This window comes from Rhipicephalus sanguineus, chromosome 4 (genome assembly GCF_013339695.2).
Source record: "Rhipicephalus sanguineus isolate Rsan-2018 chromosome 4, BIME_Rsan_1.4, whole genome shotgun sequence".
Lineage (NCBI taxonomy): Eukaryota > Metazoa > Arthropoda > Arachnida > Ixodida > Ixodidae > Rhipicephalus > Rhipicephalus sanguineus.
This window is the reverse complement of record NC_051179.1, coordinates 157,195,951-157,223,380: the sequence shown is the minus strand read 5'-3', so window position 1 is coordinate 157,223,380 and position 27,430 is coordinate 157,195,951. Positions and strand designations below refer to the sequence as shown.

The window sequence follows — 27,430 nt, the reverse complement described above, 5'->3', positions numbered from 1 at the left end:
CCACGGTTTTGCATCAGGGCTACGCAAAACAATAGCAGAGCCACACATTCATGCCACCGGCTGTGGAGAACGCGGGCACTTCGCTTACCCAACACGCTCGCAACGGCCCGTATCCAGCGCTCTCGCCTTTCTTCTTTGTACGACAACTATGGAAATCGGTAAAACTGAACGTTGTTATTCAGTCTTTTACGTCCGAGGCAATTCACAACGCAACAGTGCGTCTTTTGCGGAGTTTCTTCGTAGCGTGCGGAGAGCTCTCGTCTGCTGCTGTTTCCGCCGTCGTTCAGGCGAGTGATCCAGCAAGCACTTCTCGACGGTTCGGTGGCGCGTCCGACTAGCGGAGAGCAATTCACAGCTCTCGTTCTGAGTGCTAAATGCGCAAACACACGCGATATTAAGCTCAATCGTTGTTTCGCACTCGCTAGTTGCACCTGGTCCCATAGCAAACTGTGCGAGAGAGAGAGAGAGAAAACTTTTATTAGAAGTATTGAGAACTGTCGGGTGGGGCCCTCAGTCCAGAGCTCCAACAGCCGCTGCCGCGTCTCGTGCCCGACGGACCAACGCCCGCTGGCCGCTCGGGCTTCCGTCACGCAGCATGGCCTCCCAGTCTTGCAGGGTTGGAATAGGAGAGGAGATGGGAGAGCGCCTGGCTGGTGGACGCTGACATTCCAGCGTTACGTGAAATAACGTCGGTACCGCACCGCAGCCAGGGCATTTGTCAGGGTAGGAAGTTGGATGGAGGATGTGGAGGAAGTGTAGGTTGGGGAAAGTGTTGGCCTGCAGTTGCCGCATCGCGGTCGCATCTTCTCGGGTCAGCGTATGGTGTGGTGGAGGGTACCGTAGGCGTTCTCGCCTATAGTAATCCAGAGTGTCTCGATATCCTAGAAGTTCCGTGTTCGCGTCCCGCTCATCTGGGTTGGACAGCTCTTCCTCCGGTTCCCATGCAGCTACCCGAGCGCTAACTGTGCGAGAGAGTCTGTCTATGCACTACTCAATACTTCTCCGACAGGTGGCGCCACACATCTTGGAAACTCCAGAGTCTGACGTCTATACATATCACTTTGATCGCCGCGAGACCACCGTGTGACGCATCAGGATGCCCTACAAGACAACATACTCGGATCGCGCATAACAGCTACAAAGATTGATTTTAAACATCCTCAACCGAATGTTAAGCATCGGCTTCGCAAACCCCTTGCATTCCATTGCACTATAGCAGATGCACATGCACGCTCTTCGAATGAGCTCGCATATTGTACTATGAAAGTGCTACCAGAGGCTGTTCCAGCACGTTGAGGATTGGCACTGGTGTCTTCACGCTGGCGTCCGTAGCTGGCAGATAATTGCACATATTTGTACTTTAGGACGTTTTACAGTATTCTTTGAATCATGCCATTATCATGCGTCTAATTTTCAGCTATGTTTGGCGTTTAAGCTCATGATGTGGCCTTTCTTATTGCTCCAGATAGTAGCGCAGGCAACTCAGCATCTGACGAATCGGTGTGCAACGCCCCCGCAGGGGCGTCTGCGCAAGTAGGCGTTTGGTGTGTAGCGACACCACGGACCCGAGCTAACGGGGGGTTTCGACCCCTCCCACGCCTAGCCGTGCGTGGCTTTGCCGTGTCCGGGGAAAAGGGGATCCTGGGGGTTGAGACGACGCTGGGTGATTGGACCTTTAAGGCCCCCCGGCAGAGGCAACACACCCCTTTGGCCCCGGCTTCACGTAGACGGCACCCCTGGGCTGACCCACCCAGGGGAAATCGGCAGTCGCCTTTTCCTGTCTCTCTCTCCCCTCATCGTCGTCTTTCTCTCTCACTTTTAAACTTTCCTGTCTACTTCTCCCTTCTTGTTACTTCCGATTTTTCCTGGCGGCAAGGGTTAACCTTGTGTAGTTACTCAATATTGGGTAGTTATATTTGGTTATAGCGGCGATGTATGGCTGGCGTCTTCAAGTGTTCTACCTTGAAGCGTCCCCTCGTTGGGCTCTGTGGTGGGTGGTCACCATCGCCGCCGAACTTCAAATTTCTCATATGGATAACCCTTTTCCCGCACTCCCTGATCGCCGCCTGAAAAGGTGGCGCACCGATGAGAACTTTTCTTTTCAACAACCTAAAGAGATCTTTCCGAAGTACCATGTAGTCCACAGTCAGAATGAAAACAAGGCAGTCCGAGCAATTTCACCTTTTCTTGTGTCCAAAACTCTCACGGAAGCAATCGGCCCAGGTTACAAGGTAACAAAAATGGGAAGCGGCGATCTCCTCCTCGAACTTCGCGACAAGACACAATATGACAATCTATCGAAACTCACAGCATTTGGGGACATACCAGTGTCAGTGGGCCCGCACAGGTCGATGAATACGGTGCGCGGTGTGATCTCTGATGATGACCTCCTCGAACTATCCGAAAGTGAACTGCTGGAAGGTTGGCAGGACCAAAACGTAGTCAAAGTCCAAAGAATAACAATAAGGCGAGATGATAAACAGATCCCAACAAAGCACATTATTATTACATTTGGAAATAGCAACCTGCCAGACTCCATTGAAACCGGCTATTGTAAGCTTCGTGTCCGACCATATATTCCGAATCCCCGTCGTTGTTTCAAGTGTCAGCGCTTTGGACATGGGTCGCAAAGCTGCAGAGGGCGCGCCACATGTGCAAAATGTGCATCCAAGGAGCACTTGTCTGAGAGCTGCACCTCTGCAGCTCGTTGTGCGAACTGTGAAGGGGACCACCCAGCCTACTCACGTTCATGCCCCTCGTGGAAGAAAGAGAAAGAAATAATAGAACTGAAGGTCAAATTCAACCTATCGTTCCAAGAGGCTCGCAAACGTTTCTCCCTCCACAACCAGTCTAGTCCCTCCTACGCCGATGTGTCGCGCCGGGGCGCCGCGCCACATCTTCCAGCGCCCGCAAGAGTCACACGGAGTGCGACTGCGGTCGCGCCATCAGCGCCCCCGGCTGGAGTAGCCTCTGCTGCTCCGCCACCTCCCAAAGAGGGCCAGCAGACTCCCGGGCCTGCCGGACGCAAGGCCACTGCAAGCGCAGTCAGGTCCGAAGCCGCCGCGAACGTGCCTGCTGTGCAGGCACCATCCACCACCTCCGAAGAGGTGATGGACACAAACAGCACGACTCCGGCGTCTCAGACGCCGAAGGAACGGCGCAACTCCTTGGAGCGCGCCAAAAAAGAAAAAGCACGCATTACGGGGCCTAGAAAGGGCCCTGTAACTTAGGAAGCACTTTTTGTACACACAGCACCATACTACATACATTAAAATGGACATACAAGTTCTACAGTGGAACGTCAGAGGACTGCTAAGAAACCTCGACGATATCCAAGAACTCTTACATGAACACTCACCAAAAGTGCTATGTGTACAAGAAACACACTTAAAATCAAAACACACCAACTTCCTACGCAGTCACATTATTTTCCGAAAGGACCGGGATGACGCCGTGGCGTCATCCGGTGGTGTAGCTGTTATAGTTAATCAAGGAGTAGCGTGCACACATTTACCACTCCAATCGTCCCTGGAGGCAGCGGCTGTTCGAGCGGTTCTTTTGAGCAAACTCGTCACCATCTGCTCTCTCTACGTACCTCCACACTACAACCTTCAAAAACAGGAATTCCAGTCCTTAATAGATGAACTTCCAGAACCTTATCTCATTCTTGGGGACTTCAACGCACATAGCAGCCTATGGGGTGACTCTCGATGCGATGCGCGAGGTCGTCTAATTGAACAATTCCTTTTCTCTTCGGGTGCTTGTCTGTTGAATCAGAAAGAGGCAACATACCATAACCTCGCTAACGGTACCTACTCGTCTATAGACCTCAGCATTATATCTCCATCACTTCTACCCTTACTTCAATGGAAGGTCATTAATAACCCTTACGGAAGTGATCACTTTCCTATAGTTCTGAGCACACAAATAGTAAATGAATGTCCTCCACAGGTTCCCAAATGGAACCTTGACAAAGCCGATTGGGAACAGTTTTGTAAAATGGCTCTCTTGAGCTGGACCGACATGTGTGCTTTAAGTATAGATGAAGCTGTAGAATACTTTACTGCTTTTTTGATTGATGCTGCAATAAAATGTATCCCACAAACATCTGGACTGCCCGGCAAAAGACGTGTGCCGTGGTGGAACACTGAGTGCAGATATGCGCGCAAAAAACAAAATAAAGCATGGGGGCTGCTTCGGGACTCTCCCAGAGCCGAGAATCTGGACAATTTCAAGAACATAAAGTCCCAAGGCAGGAGAACGCGCCGACAGGCAAGAAGGGAAAGTTGGCAGAAGTTTTCATCGGGCATTAATTTATATACACAGGAGGCCAAAGTCTGGAACATGTTTAGCAGGGTAGCAGGCAGACAAGCACATCACATTCACTTCCTCTAGTAAACACACAAGGCGACAGCTGGGAAGATCAGGCGAACTTCCTAGGTGCACACTTCGAACAGGTGTCGAGCTCGTCACACTACACGGAAGCTTTCCAACGACACAAAACAAAAATCGAAAAACAGAAACTAGAGCGCAAATCCACAAAACACGAGGAAGCATACAATGAACCCTTCGGCTTAGCTGAGCTACAGGCATCGCTGAACTCATGCAATAAATCCGCCCCAGGTTCCGACCGTGTTGTATATGAAATGTTGAAACACCTGCCTTCTGAAACCCAAAAAACCCTCCTTTCCCTGTACAATGCTGTTTGGTTTTCCGGCGAGATTCGCTCGGCCTGGAAAGAAGCCATCATGATTCCGACTCTGAAGCAGGGTAAGCACCCATCCTCAGTTTCCAGTTACAGGCCAATAGCCCTAACAAGTTGTCTGTGCAAGGTTTTTGAAAAAATGATTAATCGGCGACTCCTACATTTCCTCGAAGCCAGCAACTCACTTGACCCATACCAGTGCGGTTTTCGAGAGGGTAGATCTACCTCTGACCATCTTGTACGTATCGAGGCCCAAATTCGCGACGCATTTGTCCACAAGCAATTCTTCCTTTCGGTGTTCCTCGATATGGAAAAGGCTTACGACACCACATGGCGCTTTGGAATATTAAGAGACCTATCCCACTTAGGTGTACGAGGTAGGATGCTGACTATAATTGAAAGCTACCTGTCCAATCGAACATTCCGTGTTCGAGTAGGCAACGTCTTGTCCCGAACATTTGTCCAAGAAACAGGAGTGCCGCAAGGTGGCGTACTGAGTTGTACACTTTTTATTATTAAAATGAACTCCTTGCGTCTGTGCATCCCGCGTAACATGTTTTATTGCACATATGTCGATGACGTGCAAATCGGATTTAAATCTTGCAATCTTACAATGTGCGAGCGGCAGGTTCAACTTGGTTTGAACAAGGTAACTAAATGGGCAGACGAGAACGGGTTCAGCCTCAACCCGCAAAAAAGCACTTGCGTCTTATTCTCAAGAAAGAGAGGCGTCCATCCTGACCCGGACATTGACCTGCACGGCGAGCGGCTACCTGTCAAAACGGAGCATAAATTCCTTGGTGTAATTTTAGACGCGAAACTTACCTTCATATCACACATAAAGTATATAAAGAACAAGTGCATAAAAACCATGAACATTCTAAAGGTATTGTCCCGCACTACGTGGGGCAGTGACAAGAAGTGCCTGTTGAATCTCTATAAAAGCCTCATACGCACGCGTCTAGATTATGGGGCGATAATTTATCAGTCCGCGACACCAAGCGCGTTGAAGATGCTTGACCCTGTCCACCACTCGGGTATTCGTCTTTCTACGGGTGCTTTTCGCACCAGCCCCGTGGAAAGCCTCTACGTCGAATCAAACGAGTGGTCGCTCCACCTGCAGCGATCTTACATGTCCTTTTTATATTATCTCAAAGTGAACGCAGACAAGGAACACCCCTCACACCCCACAATTAATGATTTATCTAGTTCTGCCATTTTTGACCACCGTCCTTCGGTGAGACAGCCCTACTCGCTTCGCGTGAGGGGCTCAGCCGAAGAAACGGGTGTGCCACTTTTCGAACACTGTCTAATGGCTCCCGCTCCACAACTACCGCCGTGGCGGTGGCAACTTGTAGATTGCGATGTATCTTTCGTGGAAGTAACGAAACACGCTCCTATTGCCCATATCCGTACATACTTCCTCGAACTACAGCACAAATACACTTGTCCAGAGTTCTTTACAGACGCCTCAAAGTCCAATACTTCTGTGTCTTACGCAGCCGTTGGTCCATCCTTTTCCCACTCTGGCATTCTGCACCCCAATTCAAGTATCTTCACAGCAGAAGCTTACGCGATACATGTAGCCGTTAAACACATTAAGGAATTAAAATTAATACGTGCAGTCATATACACAGATTCTCTGAGCGTCGTAAAAGCATTGAAAACTTTGAAAAAACATAAAAACCCTGTCCTTGTGTCGCTTTACTCCCTTTTATGCACGCTACACACACTCAAACAACATGTTGTAGTGTGCTGGGTGCCAGGGCACCGCGAGATCGGGGGAAATGTTTTGGCGGACCAACTAGCTGCCTCTGCCCACGACAACGTTGCCACCTGTCACAAATTAGCGGGTTATAAAGCGCGCGCGAGGCCGCGTTCAGCTGGCTACGAGACAGAACGGCGCGAACCGCTCGCCCAAGAAGCGCAAAAGACGAAAAAACAAGCATCAAAAGACGCCGGCGCGCCGCATTCTCCTCACCCACTGGAGCCAGCCACAGACGACGCGATCAAACGCCCGGCAAAGCCTGGATCTTTCTAGAAGGAAAGGGTGACGCATCCGAGAGCGATGCCGCCGCGATTCGAACCTACGAGAAAGCTCTCGCCCCTTCTGTAGCCTCGCCTGTACTGCACGCGGAAGAACTCTCCCGACGCTTCTAGAAACCGGGGAAGGGATAAAAGCGTGCAAACGACGAGAGTAGAGTAGTGAGCGAGTCAGTCGGCCCGGATGGTGAAGTTATGCTACGTGTGGCTTCGTTAGCCAAAGAAGACGTGTTTATGATGGTGTGCGGTCAGTCGATCGTCGATTTGGAAGAATCCGATGAAGACACCGTGTGAGCCGTGACAAGTCACGACGACGGTTGAGCTACGACGATCAACGCTGGAGCTGGCGTGAGTGTTTCCTTGAAGAGAAGCATTCGATTACCGTCCAAGTATTGTGGACTGGATACGCCATTGTTTATTCAGGACTTTAACGGTCATTGAATAGTTTTAATGCATGCGATTGCATTTATTGCGTGTGATCTGTTTGTTTAGCTCCCGTTGTGTAAACACCATCTGAGTTATATTGTGAAGTTGTAACTGGTACCAGCCGAGTGTGCATGTGTTTGTGTTATTTGTATTGCCTTAACTGAGAATATATTTCGTTTTCGTTTGTGTTATCGACTCTCGGCTCTGACTCGGTCTTTGGACCACAACCGGCGTTCGCTGGCGCACCAAAGAACCAACTCTAAATTGTCCGCGCTTTCGTGGTGCGTTTTCGGAGGGACGTGACGCCAGCCCTTAGAATCCGCCCGGCGATTGCCGTCCCCATTAACGGGATTAGTGACAGCACCAATACATCAAATACTGTCCCTGCACTAGACCTTAAACCCTTCCTAAAGCAAAAGCTCAGGGCTTATTGGCAGCGCTCGTGGGACAGACAAACTCAAAACAAGCTACATCTTATTAAGCCGAATCTTGGAATTTGGCCACCAGTATCCAAGTCACGGCACACACAAGTAACACTTACGAGGCTACAAATAGGACACACCCACAGTACACATGCATACCTCTTGTCCGGTGGTGATCCACCTGTGTGTGATAGATGCGGTGAGCCACTCACTGTACTACACATTTTAATACAATGCAAGGAATTAGATGCTATAAGAAGAAAACATTTTCAGTTTCCCTACCGGCATCAAATACCATTGCATCCATCCATGTTCATAGGTAGGGAACCGCTTTTTAAATACGAATCATTGCTCGCGTTTTTAAGAGATGTAAATAGTTTTCACGTCATCTTCTCTGGCAACCCGTAGCACGACCTCTGAGAAGAGGTTGATGCTGCGATGACTACATTAAAACAGCACCTGCCTCGCGGCCCTTGGACACAAGGGCTGTTGCCGAGGCATTCGTGCTCTCGCCATTTCTGTATAGTCCCATTATCACGACCCCTTGTCATTCATTCTCACTGCATACATCACGTCACTCTCATAATTTTAATACCTATATGTTTTACCCGCCCTAGGGCGTGGAATTTTAGGCCCCTATACAGCCGCGTAACAACATCATAGCTCACATCTCTTTCAAAGCATTGTTATTTTTTTGACATTTTTCATGGCGCTCTTTGGCCAAGCATGGCCCTTGCGCCATTAAACCCCACATATCATCATCATCATCATCGGTGTGCAACGCTGCCCCTGGCTTTCCTTGTGTGTCTCTTGGAAATGGTGCAATAGACATGGGCGTAGCGACCTTACGCTACGAAAGGATTTGTTCATCTTGATGCTGCAGATGATCCATCGATCCTGTGGGTACTGTGGCTCCACTGGCGCCTGCCTTTTGAACGGCGTTATGGTGGCGAATAGACAGCGCAGCCACCCTGTATATCGAGCTGCACCGCATCACCTTCCGCAAGATGGGCATTTCTTGTTTTATTTTCAGGCAGTCGTCGGATATTTTCTGATGTGGACCGAAGCAGTCTGGGCACTTCAAAGACAGCAGCACCGCAGCTGTCAACCTTAGCAGGGCCGCAGCACTGCTTGCAAGTCATCTCACTGTTACGCGTGGCTCTAACGTATCCCACCTTCGAGCACATGCGACACTGCAAAGGTCATGGAACTAAAGAGCACACAACATTTCTGATGTATTCAGCATTGACACAAGCAGGAAGAATTCTTGGAATCAAATTCTACCCTGATGCAGCGAGACTGCCAAAAGCGACGGATGGTCATAATTCTGACTGTCGACGCTACAAGTCTCTAGAGGACAACGCCTGCGATTACACTATCATCGTCATTTATGACAACTGTCACTGTTCCTTTCCCGTGGGCAAGGAGCGAGAGCACTGAGATGCTTCGCAGCTGCGCGACAGTCATCAGGTTCTTCAGCGCAGTCTCGTTTGCCGCATCTACAGACAATATGTTATTTTCTACAATTCATGCGAATTTAATTCACTTGCGAAGGTGTGGATCGCTCAAAATATTCAATTCAGGACTGCCCTAAGCGACTTCACGTTGCCTGTTGGGGAGTTGGGCACGCAGAAGATTCTGAAACACTGCTTGCTATTACCTTGAGCAGTTTCTGAGTCTCTTGAACATAATGTCCTTCGAAGCTTCCTTTTCAGCCGGCGCGTGCTGAATGTCATCAAATTGGCTTCCGATTTCACCTTTTGCACTTACGAGCTGTCGGTGGAATGACAAGCAAGGGATGCGATGATACCAGCGAGCGCTGAAAGCTACGCAAGGGGTCTGCGGGGAGGGAATGACAAGCGAGCAAGAAGCGACGTCCGTTCGTCAGCGCGCGTCATTAACTTCAGCATTTTCATTCTTTTTCCCTTAACGCGTGGCTTACAATCAGTGTGATAGCGAGATCGCGTGCCGGCAGCTATCGGCACCCCACGGCGTCCGCCCGCGATAACCGAGCAGTTTACGATGCTGAAATCAGCCAGTGGCTGTTGACATCGGGTTTAAGGCGTGGTCATTTGGGTTTATCGCATCATTTGTCGGCGGAAGAGCGAGCGATTTCTAGCTGAGTTTGAAAAGTGATTGCAACGCGTCCAGGCCGCGTGCTGCGCTGTAATTTTCGGCTCACATTTTCAGGAGCCTCGACTACCGATCGGCAGTATTTTCTCTCCATGCTGAAAAGGTCGGCAGAACCCACGCCTTGTGGGTATCGGTTTCATGTGAAGCAGTCGGCGAGTAATAGCCAATGCTACATTTTTTGAGCAACAAACTTCAATGACGCAAAGAAGATGGGGACGAAGCGGAGACACGAACAGGCAAACACGGGCGTGTCTGTTCGTGTATTCGCTTCGTCCCCGTCTTCTTTGCGTCATTGCAGTTTTTCCTCAAGTTATGAACCAATTAGCTCAGCAACAAGCCCTGTTGCCTTACATTTTTTGGCTTTGAGCCAAGCAATACGAGGCGGATCGACGCGTTTTTATAAGTGTAGCCGTTGAGTGCACATAACAGGCTACCAAGAACGTCGACTACACTGGAATTTAAAGGGTAAAAAGTAATATTACCTGGGGTTTAACGTCCCAAAACCACAATGATATTATGAGAGACGCCATGGAGGACTACGGAAATATAGACCACCTGGGGTTCTTTACCGTGCACCGAAATCTAAGTGCACGAGCCTCAAACATTTTCGCCTTCATCGAAAATGCAGCCGCCGCGGACGGGATTCGATCCCGCAACCTTCGGGTCAGCAGCCGAGCCCCATAGCCACTAGACCACCGTCGCGGGGCGGCAACCTCAAATTGGGCATAAACAAGCTCTCACTGCTTCGATCTTTGCAGCACAAGATTTTATTTACTGAGTAAGTACAACTGTCACTTATAAAGCTGCATACAGTAATCAAGACAATACTGCCGTAGAAAGCACGGAAGCTCCTTGGTGCGAATTTTATACAGACGTAAAAAGTTGTACAATAAATCTGTGTATTAAATTCACAATGCCCATTAAAAATCGTGAAGATTAAGGACCCTGTGCAGGTAATTCTTGCAGTGATCCTGCAATTTCAAATCCCACGCAACGTTACCCATCATACAATATTTGTTCAGCAGGCATTGATATAAATATATGCTGAAAAATAAGCTGCAACGATTACAATCAACGTATACTGAGCGATACATCAGGAGCAACATATGAAAGCATGTTTTTTGAAGATTTCAACAGTGACCGATAGGAACAGGATGAGCGTCAAAAAACACAAGCATAGCTTTGCACAGTATAAAGTCAAAAGAGGCAGTGGATCACGTGTTTCGTACATAGAGAAATGCTTATACTCCCATATGGAATGTTAAGCTCGAAATGCAATATTGTTAGTTAGTTAAAACAAAACATCAAAGGCAAGCGAAAAATAAACTAATGAATAAACTCTGTTTATGATGTTGCTCGGTTAAGCAGGGTGATAAAATCGGGGACATTCCAGGCATAAAATGTAGTAAGCCCGTTGATAACAAATGCAGTCACAGATCACCGGGAGATGCCTTCGAGCTGTGACGTGTATAAATATGCGCAATATTCTAATGGTGTTGATGTTGATGGGAATGCGATGGAGATTAGTGTAAATCAAGTGTCTCGTCAGTTATCACTCGAAGGTACTTCTCATAATGAAAATGCTCATCACGGACATCCTAATGGCCACCTTTACAGAGTTCACGCTGTTCAGGTGGTGGCAGTTATCAACTCCAGTATATAGGTTCATAAATATGTTTCTTGGAGAGCCCGCTGTGGCCCGTGACCCACATTAGCTGAGGTGGCGACAGGCCTGCGGAAATTGAGTCGGCCAACAAACAGTCAGAGGCAATCAGACTTTGGTAACTCTTTCTTATACCGCTCTTTTCATTTGGCCGCACTGTACACTTGCACTACACGCACTGTACACCGCACTACACGTTCTCATGACATCATTGTTGCATCAGCGTCACGTGCGCGGATGTACCCCACATTACTTCGATAAAAAAGCGCGCTCAATTTGTGTGTGTTCATGAGCTACGCCAGCTTCCGATATTGAGCTTGAAGGCTTCTTATCTTTGCTATACAACTCACGTGTGGCCATTATTAACTGCTTCTATTTACAGCACAAGCTGATCCAGCGTTCATAATTTCGGTTCATGAAATCATCCTCTCGGAATGCTTCATTTTTTTTAATTTCCAGTTTAAGGTCATACAGTATGTTGCAAGTGACAATGGAGTTTGTCTTTTTGCAACTGTACTGCAAAAACTCACAGTATCTTAGATCGCTAATGCGCCTTTTTTTTTTTTTTTTGCTTCCACCGTGCAAGCAGTATACTCCTTACATGGGAACACTTCACAGCTTGCGAAATCGACAACCAGACGTACAGTCGGCTTTTTGACTGTAGTTAATAACGAGGCGAACGCTTTTTAACGAGGCGAAATGACTAAATCATTAAATGTGGCAGATGAATATATGACCAGCGGGACGGCGCGCCTTCAGTACAAACACTCTCATTGCTATAGCCACGGCCGCTAAGCGAGAAAATCGGCATATTTGAACCGGCGCGGTAAAACTGGGTCACTGCTCGGGGAAGAAAGGTGCCTACATTTCATACGCGCCGGGCAGCTGGTGAGGTGTGCTCACGTAAAAACGCGCTGCCATCTGTCACTCTAATGCTATTGCCCGTGTAAGACCGCCTACTATAGACTATGTCAGGAAACTCCGAATGCACCAACTCAACATTTTTCATGTGTATACGCCCACCGTAACACTGTTCGCTTAGTTGTTCAAGATAAAACACGGCAAGGTTAACAGCCCAGCATGGCGGCACCGAAACCCGTCCGTAAAATAGTCTATAGCAAAGGGAGGTAAAATGCCCTCTGCCTTGAAGCCGCGTCCCACCATCGAAAGAGTGACTGTCCTCAGCCTTCAAATAGGTACATGCCGTTGTTACCTCATCTAGTCCATTACTCCACTGTGTGTTTCCTCACCTAAAATTATATAGCTTACACCATGACGTCATTCATAGCTAGACTACCTACACAGCCACTTAAAGCGCACATTTGTGCTAGCAATGATTGAGCCGAAAAGAGTGGCACTAGTCATGTAATCTCTGGTCTGTGTTCATGTTAAGCTATATCATGCCGCCGTATTATCTCTATAGCTCTTTTACATTGGTAGACACCTGATCTGTAATACGTACACAATGAGATTAAGACAATGGCGGAAGGCTTCTTCGGTCAAGTGTCGACGTGGCTGGCCTGATCATCATTTCAACGACTGGGTAGGAATAGTGGTACAGGCGAGCTGGTCCGTCCCGCACGCTCCACTCGATCCCGTCTGCGTAGCTGTCATGCGGTCCGTTCAGGTTTAAGCCATTGAGGTTAGCTGCATGACACTGGCTGTACCACCAACCACCCCGATACAAGACCGCACAGTTCGCAGGTCCGGAATCATTGTCGCGGTCATACGTGGAAAAATTTTGGCCGTTGGAATGGACCATAGCGTCCCAACCTGCGATGAAAGTGGAAAATCGGCAGATGAAGTAATTGATTCCAGGCGCCTCCAAGAAATGTAGATTTTATATCACATAATAGGTACAACCGCGGTATTCAGCACTTATAACAATTCAACAATATTTTCGAACACATTTCGCAAGCCGATATTGTACAACATAAATACTTGCGTAACAATCCTAAATCGTTCGACGGTGAAAATTTTCCAGTTTAACTCAGCAGCACAATGCTGCAAAAACTTTACAGAACGTATTTTCAGTAAAACGTCTTTCCAAAGTACATTAACGTTCGACATATGAGCTTCCCCAAGATATTTATCTAAATGGTAAAAATTAAACCTGAGCAGAGTAAATTAGCTTTTTACAAGTATTTTCTGTAAACAAATATTTGATACTCTACAGCACAGTTATATTAGCCTGGTTTAGAATGGGTTAGCACTGTGCTGAATAGTACACTTGTAATTCATAGGCGCTGATAAAGGCATGTTGGCAATATGAATTGGCGACAAAACGTATCAGTAATATTCTAACGGAAACGACCAAATATAGAAAGCTGCTCCTGTCATCTAACACACAACTCCTTCCCGTTACAGGTTTTATTCTTGATGGCAGCGTATTATACTCTATTTTTTAACATGAAAGTGTTTTATGCCGGGGTCCACCAAGACTTCAGTGACGTATTTTCGTCACGGAAATCACGATCAGATGGCAAAGAAAAAGAGTTCCGTCAACGGGCATCGAACCCACGACCGCTCGGTCCGTGACAACAGATGCCGGGCACGCTATCCACTGCGCCACAGCCACAGTCTCTAGAAGCTTTAGAAACGCGCCTTTTATATCTACCACTCTCCCGGTCGGCGGGGTGGTGTTGCCCTCTGGGAGCGGTAAAGTAGAGTACTAATTCATTATTACTGTGGCCTCCGCGATTAGCACATGCAACGCGTTACACGCCCGTCCCATTCCGAGCATTTTGTCAATACCTTAACAATTTTGTCAATACCTTAACACACCGCGAGGTGAGGATCTTAGCCCAAGCGTCGTAAAAGCGTCGGCCTCGCTCATAACATCACGCTAATCCAAACCAGAAATAGTTCTGCGACGCGCGCCTGCCTCACCTGGCTGTAATACCGCGTTCCCCGCTCCCGCGCTCACCCCGAGAAAAATCGGCAGGGCTACCGGGGCGGCACGACGCGCTTTGCGTTTTCCTCTAGTCCAGCCGTGGTGTTCAATCACATTTTAACATGCCGCGGGATGGCGACCAAGTTCTGCGTCCAATTTGCGACGCTCTTCTGGCTGATTACGTTTTCACCATTAACTACTAGAGACACCACAAAGGTTTGTTTAATCATTTAACATGGACGTAAGTCGTCGGGATGGAGATGTACCACCAAGAATCAAAGTGGGTGCAGCCACGTTAAACGGTGCTATAGCTGCCAGGCATCAATATACATCGTACAAACTCTCTGACATCAATGTAGTGTAAACATTCAGTTACTTCTGTAAGGGCACGCTTTACTTTCGTGTTATTCCAATTCCTATGACGGAGGGATCAACAATCTTTTTTTACTACAGAACTAAAACTCATAATGCTCCCATGCTTGTTTCGACTGACCTGTCTCGATTTAAATTACCAAGATGGAATGATGCCATGCAAAGATTATAATTTTGCTCAAAAATATATTGGTTACGGTGAGGTGCATTGAAATGTTTGATAAATGTACACATAGGCTGCTGTTCAGTCATGTTGCTGGAGACAAGAAAAATCACCGCGTAGGAACACACCTTGCAAGGACTTCGTTACTTCTATCACACGGACATCGCGTTACGCAAATGTGCGGTGAAAATAAGTTTCCTAGCTGGGAAACCCATTCATGAAAATGTCGACATAGACAACTAGACTAATGTCGCCATTAAACCCTCGCAGTTTATTAGTAACATTGGGGCCATTCTACACTACTCGTCGTATACAGCAGTAAAAATGCTTCCGAATGTGAAATAACAACAAAGTTACGCTTATTCAAAAGTGAAAAGGTCAGTTTAGTTTCCAGTGTATGCTACAAGTGCTGTAGAAGTGTCTTAGTAGCAGGCGCCTATTTTTCTAAGGGAACGTCAAGAACATTGCTTACTGCAATCCGTACATGTAAAGGAAGCTTTTGGGACGGAATTTTGTGGATTTCAAGGACTGGATGCTCATGCAGATGATATGGCGAAACCTACTAGTAAACGTTTCCAGTCACTACACACACAGAACCTCACGGTCGAATCTCGGCTCGAGGTGAATCTGCAAGAAGCTGTCTTACCTTCTGGACCGAGGAACTTCCCTACTTGCAGCTTGTATAGATTGTCTTCGTCTCCCACACTCACACTCTCGTAGTCTACAGAGGCACTGTCTGCGGTGTTATTCTTCAGCACTACTCGAAGCAACATGTCGCCATTATCCGACGTCAGTGCACGCAGAGCATTGTTTCCTGTAAAAAAAATACACTGCGTGATTATTTGCGAAGGCTGGCACAGCACATTTAATTGTCCAGAAATGACAAACACTAGCAGTTGAACTTTATGAAAGGTCACGTATTAGTGCGCATGATTAAAAACAAGGACATCACGGTGTGTGTGTGTGTGTGTGTGTGTGTGTGTGTGTGTGTGTGTGTGTGTGTGTGTGTGTGTGTGTGTGTGTGTGTGTGTGTGTGTGTGTGTGTGTGTGAGTCTGTGTGTGCGTGTGTATAATAAGTGTGTTCACCAGTTCCACAGGCGTGTCTGGTATTTTGTGCGACACCACTGCCGGTCATTATGTTTTGAAACATAACCTTGGAACAAAAACTATCTTCACATGCACGTGGTAAGGTTGGTAAGGTTGGTTCGTAATAAAGGTGGGATGGCGTTCACTTTTCCGGTTAATTAAGGCTTGAGTGTCTTGCGCCCCGATTGCACTGCGAACAAAGTTGCAAGATGACGAAAATTGCGAATATGAAACTGCTCTTACGCAAAATAAGCACAGGGTTTACGTTTCATCGAGAAAATTAAACTGCATTGGTCTATGAGACATTTGTTTATTCCTTTCCAGAGACGTTCGATAACTCGGCATTCTGTTTTTGGAACACTTTTGCCGCCCCGTAAAAATAAAAAACAATTATATATACATATATATATATATATATATATATATATATATATATATATATATATATATATATATATATATATATATATATATATATATATATATATATATTTATATATATATGTCTGCTCACTAACTGTACAATACTTACAACTAGCTATTTCAACCCTACTAATGTACAGCATAGGTTGCACAATTTATTTCCAAATAGGTTATACGAAGGCGTCCTTACCAATCCAGTGCTCTTCGCTAGGATCCCCAAATCCCTTGGCGTATTCCGTCCAATTTCTGTAGAAGTGGTACACGCTGTTGCCAAACTGTCCCCGCCTCTGTATTACCTGTAGAAGGAGATTGTACCTTGTGATAGTTGTGATAGGGCTACACAGCGCATGTGTCAACTTTAGGAAGTGGGAAATCTGTGCAATACATTGGCAATAAATTGGCGCAGTACCACAAAAAAAAATGGGATTCTGTTGCTGTTATCAAACACGGCTGTCTGCTGGTTTACATAATTTTATAGCTATCTCTCACACATTTGTTACGATTTCGCTTCAAGCAATGCTACCTTTCAGAAGGAACTCATGGTTATGCGTGTTTCGCGCCTCATTCCAGCGATACTATCAACGAAGCGTTTCAGTGGCAGTGGTAAACGCTCGACTTGACAAGAAGGTGGTGTGCTAAGATAAAGGCAGCGTATTAAGACATTCGTTATGTGATTGCAGTAATGGACACTGTGCATTCGACTTGAAGTAGATCTCAAAGACTGAAAGAGATGGGCGCATATCTACGGTCTAATTAAATGAGTTTCACAACACAGCAAATACATCAGACGAGTTGTTATATATGAGCAGGGTCCTTTTACATTTCTTTCATTCGTACTCTTGTGAGGCACAGTTACGTGCGGACTCGAATGCGTAACGTCCCATTAAATAATTGTAAGGTAGCATTAGCAGCGCAATAAAATATATTTTTTAGCCCAACTTAAGCTGGTAAAAGCGCCGAAAAAGTTATTCATATTTCGCACAAGTGGAGCAAAATATGATTCTTTCAATAAATGTGAGGTTCCCCTGTGCCAAACCTATTCGCAATGCCCACTAACTATTGGCCTCGAGGCCCACCACTGGAAACGCCGGCGCCACCGTCGGCGTGACGTACTTGGCAGGATCACGTGGTCTCCGCGGCCGCGTCGGCTGCTTGTGGCGCACTGCCGCGTGCTTTGAAAACGAGTTTCAAGTCCCACATGCGCTGCGGTCTGTTCAAATTCGGAAGTTTTCTCTCATTTTCTACTCAATTGAAACCATTTTAATAGAGTGGCTGCCTCCGAAGGCGACGAACATGGGGCTCTACCGCTCGGTGCCGCAGCGCCGCGCTTACGCAAAGGAGCCCAGTGTCAGCCTGCACTGGTAACCGCGGGACAAGAAACAGCGTGAAGCATGGGTTGTAAATCTAAGAACCGGCAAGTAGCCATCCGCTACGAGTCTTGTGTGCAACAAGCACTTCCGCAACGAAGACTTTTGTTACTGCGTCGGGCCTGCGATGTTCGGTGAGTAGCAGACAGCGCGCACTGAGACGATGGCTCGCGCGCGCTTCCCGCCGGCAAATGATGCTTATTTGCCACAGGATGGTAAAAGCGCTACCTTTTACCACGTGCGATGCCATCTCAGAACCCTCCAATGAGACCTCTTGATCGTCGGCCCCGTGCTCAGCGTCCACAAAATCGGCTGCAGATGCGCAAGTCATTGTTTAGATACGTTGAATTAAAAAAACGCACAGGGTCCCTTATGCATTCGTTAAAGATGACTAGAAGGCGAAAGCCATCTTCTTCTTGTCAGTCGATGTACTGATTCTCCCGCGTTACTGTATTTTCTTTCTTTTCCTAGGCATCGCATGCTACTACATGCTCGGTCTCGTAGACTGGTTCTCCTTCCACCAGATATCTCGAAGTGGTGAAGCTTTGGTCTATGAATTTGTTGATCACAGAGAGCGGTAAGTTCACTGGAATGCAAACGGAACGATAATAAGGAGCACTAAAAAAAGGCGTCGCATTTGCTCACGTTTTGTGTGAGCACCAAACGAAACGAATGCGCTGAATAAAGAAACAGAAGCAGCGGCATTTGCCCGCTGAGAAGACCTATCAATACGCAGTGCGAGACAGCTTGTCAAATGACATCGAAACGTACCCGAATTTAGACCGAAAAAGAAAAAAAAAACCTGAATCGTCGGGACGGCAGATCACTAAGTTGCCATGCGCACCGAAGCCGCAGTTGTAAGGAAACTGTTTTTGAACTGCTCTGATAGCGTCCGCGCAACAGTAGTTGTTTGTTTACTCACAGATTCTCATATTTTGCAGCCTAAAGTTCACAGCGCGGTGCCAAAACGCGCTCGTAGCAAAAGCGAAACCATCAGTACGAACATACATGCATGCAGACGCTCATACATGCAGAGGCACCGTCAGTCGTCGCGAACCCGTGCGATCGCTAGCTTGAGGCTTCTTTCTGTTATGCTCCGTTTGGTTATACAGGCAGTCTACTCTAACGAGATATTTCACATAGTTTGCACTCAGCGAGTGACTATCTTTTACGCAAGAAGACGATTCAGGGGTCTCCAACGCGGTGACAGCGTGAAGCGGGTGCTCGGTTTTCTGCAAAGAGACGGCGACTGTAGACTATATTGTGCTTTCAGTTCGTCGAAAATGATTATCTTGACAGTAAAGAACACAGTTCATTTCGAAAGTACTTACAGAAATGCCCTGGAGGGCTTCCGCGAGGTGTTTTTGTAGAGCGCCGACAGCAAAACCTATGGGGAGCGCGCCGGCGGCATCCTGCCTAGCACGCAATCGAGGCGCGTCCAATAGAGGGCGACTCCGTAACTCCTCGAGGCCAATAGGTTGCGCGCTGTGCTTTTCATTACGGCGCCAGAAGGAGGGTCAACCCGTTTGTTAGCATAGGAACAGATAGGACGTGCGGACGTACGGACCGTGCCACTATCACCGGATGAAGTCATGAGCTGCGCTGAAATGGATATGAAACTAAAATACTTTCCCAAACCATGGAAAGTGCTAAGTACTCGCCACCTAATTATTTGCTGCGAAGTGAAAGGTTATATTTCTGCTTCGTTGCCGTGCATAACGATGATTTGCGAGATCCTGTGCGTGCTACATAAACCTGTATGAACTAGAATTGACGTATGAGCTGAACGGCACTCCGAGGTAGTACGTACCGAGCCTGCCTGACGGATTTGCCGCAGTAGTAGGCCGCCAGCGAGTAGCGCCATCGCTGCTGCGCGTGATGACGGCTTGCAAACATAAAAGTGTTCTGTGATAATACCCCGTCGTCATTACTTGCGCAGTCGAAAACGCGGAGTTACGTCTTCAACGGAACACAAGCATTTAACATGCCATTCAGTAGCGCTTGTGTCACAGCCATGCTGAGACTCTAGCCGTGTGTACTTCACTCGCATGTTGCAGGTTCGATCAGCATGATCGAAACATGAATATATCGAAAAGAACAAACACATATGCTTCTCGCAACGTCGAAGAAGTTCGCCGAGAGGCGTGGATTGTGGCCGTGACTGCACGTTCCATCGCTCTAACCATTTCGCTTCGTTGGTCGAGCTCGAGCGTGTTGACGGCATGCGGTGCTCCGTAATAATATCCACAATAACTGTGATACATGCAATGCACAAGAAGAACTATGCCTTTATTTTGATCTCGCTCAAGGATATTATACATTAAATACAATCAAAGTGACTTACGAGCGTGAAAGAACATTAAAGCACGAGGGGACGTGAAGTGCAACTCGCTCCTCGTGAGTTAGCAGCTGGTGGTTCATCGTAGCTGTCACTCTCGGTGCTTTCACAGTCTTCTACGTCCAGTGAAAAATCCTCGTCGTCAAGATGGTTTCTTTCTACATCACTGCTGAAAGCAATCTCAAGAATTTCCTACGCCGAACGACTCCGACCACCCCTCATCACCACGTTTACAATTAGACAGACGTCTGGGCGCGAAGAACGTTTTGCTCTCAGACCGGTCAACAAGCAAATCGCTTGCAGTGTGCTGCCACCTATCAACAAACGTACAAACACAAGCGGCGCAGCGGTGCCTATGAAACCCAACACACTGGCGAAGGACGGCGTGGATGGAAAGCGTTCGCTCCACGAAAGGCGTCGAGCAGACGCGTCCTCGAATGATTGAAACGTCGCTCGCACGATTCGCAACAGTGCTTTGCTTACAAAGGATAGAGGCCCTATTTTAATGTATCGCCAACTTGAGATCGCTCAGTTATACATGAGCACATCGCGAGCCCGCGCGACCTCCCTCCCGCGTACAGTGTTATGGGACTCATGCACTACAAGAAACACTGACCAATTATATATGCAAGTAAAACAGGGTGAGCTTCAACTGAATATGTCAGACGATAACATTTAACTTACCTACGTGGCTACAGAAAGCCTCGCGAAGCTGATAGTATGTGTACACTGTGGGCTAGCATTGAAAGCGCGAGTTGCCACGTTATTTTCACGAAAACTTCGCGTCTCGCAAGAACGAATCAGATTTCTCGTGTCACGGAGGGCCCGGTTTGTTCACTGATGCAGGGAACATGCAAAGTCGTAGTGTTCCTTTCTTGCCAACGCGTTAACACTGAGGCTAGCACAGCCGAACAAGGGAGCGACTGCATAGTGCCGCCATTTTGTCGTCTACTAACCCTCCTCGAGAGGACGCTCCTGAATTCCGCTCGGTGGCGCGACAGTCTATGGGCATTGCGAATACTACATATATTGATCGTGCAGAAAGAAGCTGCACTTACGCTGCAATATGTACCGTATTTACTCAAATCTAGGCCGGCGCCGATTTTAAGCCGACCTCCGAAATTCGCAGGGCCAGAAAAAAAAACCTAATCATTGTACTCGAATCTAAGCCTACCCCCCCCCCCCACTTTCGCACATCGTTTTTTCGAAAAAAAAAACAAAAAAAACATCGGCTTAGGTTCGAATAAACACGGTAATATTTTGCAGCTCATACCAGGCCCGTAGCCAGCAGGGGGGGGGGGGGCGAAGGGCAGAGGGCCCGCCCCTCCCCCCGAAATTTCGATGACACATGGTGTTTTATCAAAAATAAATCATGAAAATAGGCGTTTTTCACAAATAGTCAAGGCTTTCAGCAAGTGGGCCCTCCCCTGAAAAAAAGAGGCCTGGCTACGAGAGTGGCTCGACCACTACTATTTTCACCGATAGCCACTCTGTGTCTAGCTTTACAAGGGTGAGATGATTGGTCAGCTAAAGTTATAAACGAAATGAAGAAGCACTGCTTTGTTGTATGATAAATTACAACGTGTGCAAATGTGCTCTGTTCAAGGCAAGTGTCCTTACCGTCCAACCCCCGCCGTCTGTTGTCATGTCGCAGTAGACAGCCTGCCCCGACGAACCTGCTGACTTATGGAATATTGTGTACACGCCACTTTTCGTCTGACCAGCATTCAAAAGATCGCTGCAATGCCTCGGCTGTATGGTATCTGCAAAGAACAAATATATATTGAGGAATTACCCTGGCATATATGCGCACAGGGGGCTATAGCTTTCAATGTGAGCTGAAAAATAGGTCGCCTGATTACGAATAAAGTGAACGAAGGCTAAAACGTATTCCTTATTGTGGCCGCATAGTGGCTGAATTTTTAATATCAACAAAAGAGAAATATTGGTCTCAATGAATTCTACAACTTTATTGAAACGGCTCGTTTCTGCTTCGCAAGTTTCCTGAGTTGCGCAGGTATCTCGACTCACAACCTTGCTCTGCTCCTTATGATGACCACTTATCTTATTTACTCGCTTTATTCGAAAAGAACGTAATTTCTTGCTTATATAGGACTCTGTTAACTTTTGCCCTGTGTGTATGCGGGGGGGGGGGGTGAGGAAGCAGGGCAATGCTCAAGTATAAGAACTTCATTGCGACCTGTGTTTCCATAATACAGCGAAATTGCAGCAAACGTACATTCACCTGGCATTTTTGCTTACACTTGGTTTCAGAAGCTGGACATTAATCCACGTTTGGTTGTATTTATCGAGCACAAAAAAATTCGGGAGATCCCACGCACTGTGGGAATCGATGTAATGCGAAGCAGCCAGCAAAGAGCTGCATACATCGCCTTGTTTGTCTTTGAGGCAAATGAAATCATTCATGCCATGGCATCTAGTCCACCATATATCGCATGTTTGCCATGCACGCATGCATACACAATCTAGTATACACCATGCCAATGAAACGCATATTCTGGTATATACAATGCATGACCTGTCGCTTATGTTCACGACGCACTCGTGTCATGCCGTAACAATTTTGGTATATATCACGTTAACAAAACGGCCGGAAGCGCACCATGACAGTGGCATGTAAATCATACCGCACATGACATGCATAACATGATTCGCATGTTAAGACCTCTCATTTATGTTCGTCATACAGTCACATCGCGCAATATCAATTTTGGTGTATAAGAAGCGAGCGAAATGGCCGCGAGTGCACCACGAGTATAGCATGTAAATCATGCCATACATGACATGCATGTCATGATTTTCATGTTAACACCTTTCATTTACGTTCGTCATACAGTCGCTTCGCGCAATACCACTTTTGGTGTATATCAAGCTAGCGAAACGGCCGCGAATGCACCATGAGCGCGGCATATAAATCATGACACACATGGCATCATGTCACGGTTTTCATGTTACCACCTGTTATTCATGTTCGTCGTACAGTCGCGTCACGCAATACCAATTTTGGTATATATCAAGCTAGGAAAACGGCCGCGAATGTGTCATGAGTGTGGCTTGCAAATCATGTCGTACATGACCTGCATGTCATGCTTCCACGTTACCACCTCTCATTTACGTTCGTCATGCAGTCGCGTCGCGCAATACCAATTTTGGTGTATATCACGCAAGCGAAACGGCCACGAATGCGCCATGACCATGACATGTCAATCATGTCGTACATGTCATGCGTGTCATGATTTTCATGTTACCATGCCTCATTTACGTTCGTCATACAGTCGCTGCGTGCAATACCAATTTGGTGTACATCAAGCTAGCGAAGCGGTCACGAATGCATCATGAGCGTGGCATGTAAATCATGACATACATGACATGCATGTCATGGTTTTCATCTTACCAACTGTTATTCATGTTCTTCATACAGTCACTTCGCGCAATACCAATTTTGGTGCATATCAATCTACTGAAACGGCCGCTAGCGCACCATGAGCGTGGCATGTAAATCAGGTTGTACATGACTTGCACGTCATGATTTTCATGTTACCACCTCTCACTTACGTTCGTCATACGGTCGTGTCGCGCAATACCAATTTTGGTGTATATCATGCAAGCGAAACGGCCGCAAATGCACCATGAGCGTGGCATGTAAATCATGACATACATGTCATGGATGTCATGGTTTTCATGCTACGACCTGTTAGTCATGTTCTTCATGCAGTCACATAGCGCAATACCAATTTTGGTGTATATCAATCTAGCGAAACGACCGCGAGTGCGCCATGAGCGTGGCATGTAAATCATGTCATACATGACATGCATGTCATGATTTTCACGTTACCACGAGGCAGTTATGTTCTTCATACAGAAATGCCTCGTCATACCAGTTTTCGTATATATCCCTTCATTTAAACGGCCGCGAGCGCCCAGAGACCATGCCATGTAAATCATGCTGCACATGACATGCGCGTCATGATTTGCATATTAGGACCAGACATTATGTTCGTCATGAATTCTTGTCACGTCGTACCAATTTTGGTGTATATGAAATTAACGGAACGGCCGCAAGAGCCTAAGGTCGTGGAATGTAAATCATGCTGTTCATGACATGCGTGTCATGACTTTCATGATATGACCTGTCATTTATGTTCGTAACAAGGCCATGTTATGACACACCAATTTTGGTATACATCCGATTAACGAAACGGCCAGGAGAGCACAAAGTCGTAGGCGGCTAGATAGATAGATAGATAGATAGATAGATAGATAGATAGATAGATAGATAGATAGATAGATAGATAGATAGATAGATAGATAGATAGATAGATAGATAGATAGATAGATACGCTCAAAGTCGCAGAAGTTCGCTGAGAAATGCTTCGCATTTAAAATACAGAGCTACGCTAAGCCACGCCTCTGGGACTCGCCTGTTGTTTTGGCCAGTAAAACACTCGTGGAGAGCAGGGTTGAATGATGATATCTAATATTAGACACTATGGTGATATAGAACACGAGATTATGACTGCATCACTTTGCTGCCGTAAAGTATTTTCGCAGGAATACTAGATATATGATAATGTTTAAAAAGTAGTGCATGCTCCCTCAAAAGGTTATCAGACGCAAAATGGTTATCAGCGCCACTCGTAACCAAGCCTACGAGTGGCACTCGCTAATACTCCCATGGATTAAACGCAAAGAAATTTCAGTTTACCTAACAATTACTACACTAAAGTTAAGAGATCGCGATTATTATTGCATGTGCTTTCCTTGACCTAATGAGCTGTTGCGTTCATTCAGAAACAAGCCCCTGTGAAAAAATTCCCTTTCTTTCATTTACTATTACTTTTTTGGTTGAACCATATGCACAGCATAACGAGCATAATACGAAAAAAAAGGAGTGAAACAACAACGGCCACCTGTAACAACACAGAACCTGTCTACTCCGCCGTAAAAAGAGGAAACATGAAATTGGCGCATAATATAAAAAGATGGGAATTATCAGTATGGTCAGAGTTCTAAAATAGTAGAGTACAATAACGAAAAGAACAACTCTCCCACAGCTGCAACCAAAACGCAATGAAGGTTTCAGCATACTGAAAATTGGTACCAAAATAAGGCACATCACTTCGAGATCCTCCTGTTTACCATTCAGCCAGTACATGCCGGAGTTCCCGTGAAAAAAAGACGCGTATGCTTACTTTTGATGTTGTCTAAGAGACGGGTGAGCTCGCGTACGTGTTCCTCCGCTTGCTTGATGGATGGACTCACAACTGCTGCTGACTGCACGGCGGTCGCTGAAGCAGCGACCAGGGCGAGGTGAAGCAAAATTTGTCCCGTCATCTTTTCTGGAGCACGAGCAGCTTTCAAACTGCAAAGGATAGAATCGAAAAAAAAAGGAGCTCGAGTATTCTACATTTGCTCGAGTATTCTACATGCTAGGCCGGCGTTCATGCGGCGAAAATGGAACTGCAAACACACAACCCGTACATGGCGGCCGTACCACATATTTCTAACCCTAATAGTTCTTATCCGATTTGTGTATTTTTCGTAAATTGTAATCTTCAACGTTATTCTATCGCATGGTATCGCATTTTCGTAAACCTCACTCCCGCTTAGCACCAGAAACTGATGCTAGTAGAGCGAGTGATAAATAAATAAATTTTGCTGGCATATTCAGCGGCATCGTCCATCTTTCTGTTCAAAATAAACCTCGTAAAATTGAACACTCCCCTTAGAATATACTCCGACAAAGGCACTAAGTTGTAACGATTGCTCACGTGAGGCGTGCCCAATTACTCTGTTTAATCGCTGGAAACTATACCGAGGATTTTATACGCCTTCTCTCAGCAACTATAGACGCTTACACAATAACCTTGGCTCTCAATCGTCAGAATCGTTCAAAATAATATACATTCATCGGTCTTCCTGTAAAGTGAAGCATCAGTTTTAGCATCGCCTAGCAAAGTGATACAGCACGAAATACGTATGCGTATAGCTTTGTAATGCTATATTTACAGCGTCCTAGATGGCACGAAATATTATACAGAATACTTTTCCATCTCGTATATTAGTTTTTCAGATGAGATTGATGGGATTGCATTAAAAAATATCCTTCTTCCTACACGACCGTTGACATAATAAAACAATTAACGCGAGCTTCACCACACGATGTCATGCCTTAAGCAATTGCACGTGCTTTAGAGTTTTAAACTTCTGAAATCAAAATGACGGTTTTTTAAAGAATACGAGGTAGGGATGATGCGAAAAGAAAGAGCCGTCCACTCCCCCATCTCTCTCTTTTTTTATACGTTTTGCATGAATGTAAGATGTTATTTAGCGAAACAAATATTCGAATATTAGACCAGCTATTGCCAAACACATATCGGTGATCCGCATTAGGTTAGCACGCACCCTGTACTTTACCTCCTTGTTCTAACCTCTCAAAGAAAGTTAATAAAGCATCACCTCGCGCAACAGTCACACTGAAAACGCATGAAAGAAGAACGCTAGAAATATATCTACGCATCCTGTCAATGCGCACTCTTGTTACTGCATCTTTTGCGTCGATATTTGTGGAAACCGATATTCACGATCTGCCCATCAAGGTTATCCTGTCAAACGTCGCATTTCGGAATTCGTGCAAAGCAGAAAGAACCAATCGTCAAAAACAGCCGAACCCGATTTTTTCGTGAGAACGAAGTCTACTCCTATGAACTTACCGAACGCTCGTCGAGGTGTGGTGAGTGCAGCACGATCCGAGTGCGGACCAGCCGTAGTCCGTGCAGCAACGCGCGTTTCACCACTGAAGGGGGCTATGAGCGAGGATTTATGCCATTCCGCACGGTGGGCTGTCAGGGCACGGACGCGCCTGTAAACCCGCCAACGTTTCACGACGTACCGGAAAACACGAGCCTTATCGTTTGCTTGCGAAGGACGTCAGAAACTTTGCTCGTGTTTTCCCACTGGCAAAGAGAAACAGGAGCCGGCATTGCAAGCCCGCGCTAACTGAAGGTGAAAGAGCAGCTTATACGTCAGCGCCACAAGGTTACGTTTCACGACAGATAAATCCGCGTAACAAGATAAGCGACAACGGTCAGGCTAGTCGTGCCTGCCATCTTTCAGGTATGTCTTTTTGTTTTGGTGCGTCGCAAGACCTGTTTTGCGTTATTGCTTTAGAGATTACCTCTTCGTATTATTCACGAATTATGCGTGTTGGAACAACATTTAGATGACAATAATAATTGTTGAGGTTTAACGTCCCAAAACCACGATATGGTTATGGGGGACGCCGTAGTGGAGGGCTCCGGAAATTTTGACCACCTGGGGCTCTTTAACCTGCACCTAAATCCAAGTGTACTGGCCTCAAGCATTTTAGCCTTCA

General features: G+C 46.6%; 1 protein-coding gene across 1 annotated transcript; it reads right to left on the bottom strand.

Moving 5' to 3' along the window:
- Positions 1-12,825: 12,825 nt before the first annotated feature.
- Positions 12,826-26,853, bottom strand: LOC119390855 (techylectin-5A). The gene is made up of 6 exons (XM_037658566.2): positions 26,769-26,853; positions 25,248-25,417; positions 21,655-21,797; positions 16,520-16,625; positions 15,467-15,634; positions 12,826-13,165 (listed from the first exon to the last, which is right to left on the bottom strand). Exons 2-6 carry the CDS (start codon positions 25,387-25,389, stop codon positions 12,864-12,866), a joined length of 861 nt encoding a protein of 286 aa, XP_037514494.1. The 5' UTR covers positions 25,390-25,417; positions 26,769-26,853; the 3' UTR covers positions 12,826-12,863.
- Between the last annotated feature and the right edge of the window lie 577 nt (positions 26,854-27,430).

Bases quoted from the DNA above. Each gene is read 5' to 3' on its own strand.
- LOC119390855 (XM_037658566.2), bottom strand. From the start codon at position 25,389: ATGACGGGACAAATTTTGCTTCACCTCGCCCTGGTCGCTGCTTCAGCG. The intron at 15,635-16,519 runs GTAAGGACGCCT...TTTTTTTTACAG, and splicing joins TAGCGAAGAGCACTGGATTG to GAAACAATGCTCTGCGTGCA. The intron at 13,166-15,466 runs GTAAGACAGCTT...CTTTCATCGCAG, and splicing joins GAAGTTCCTCGGTCCAGAAG to GTTGGGACGCTATGGTCCAT.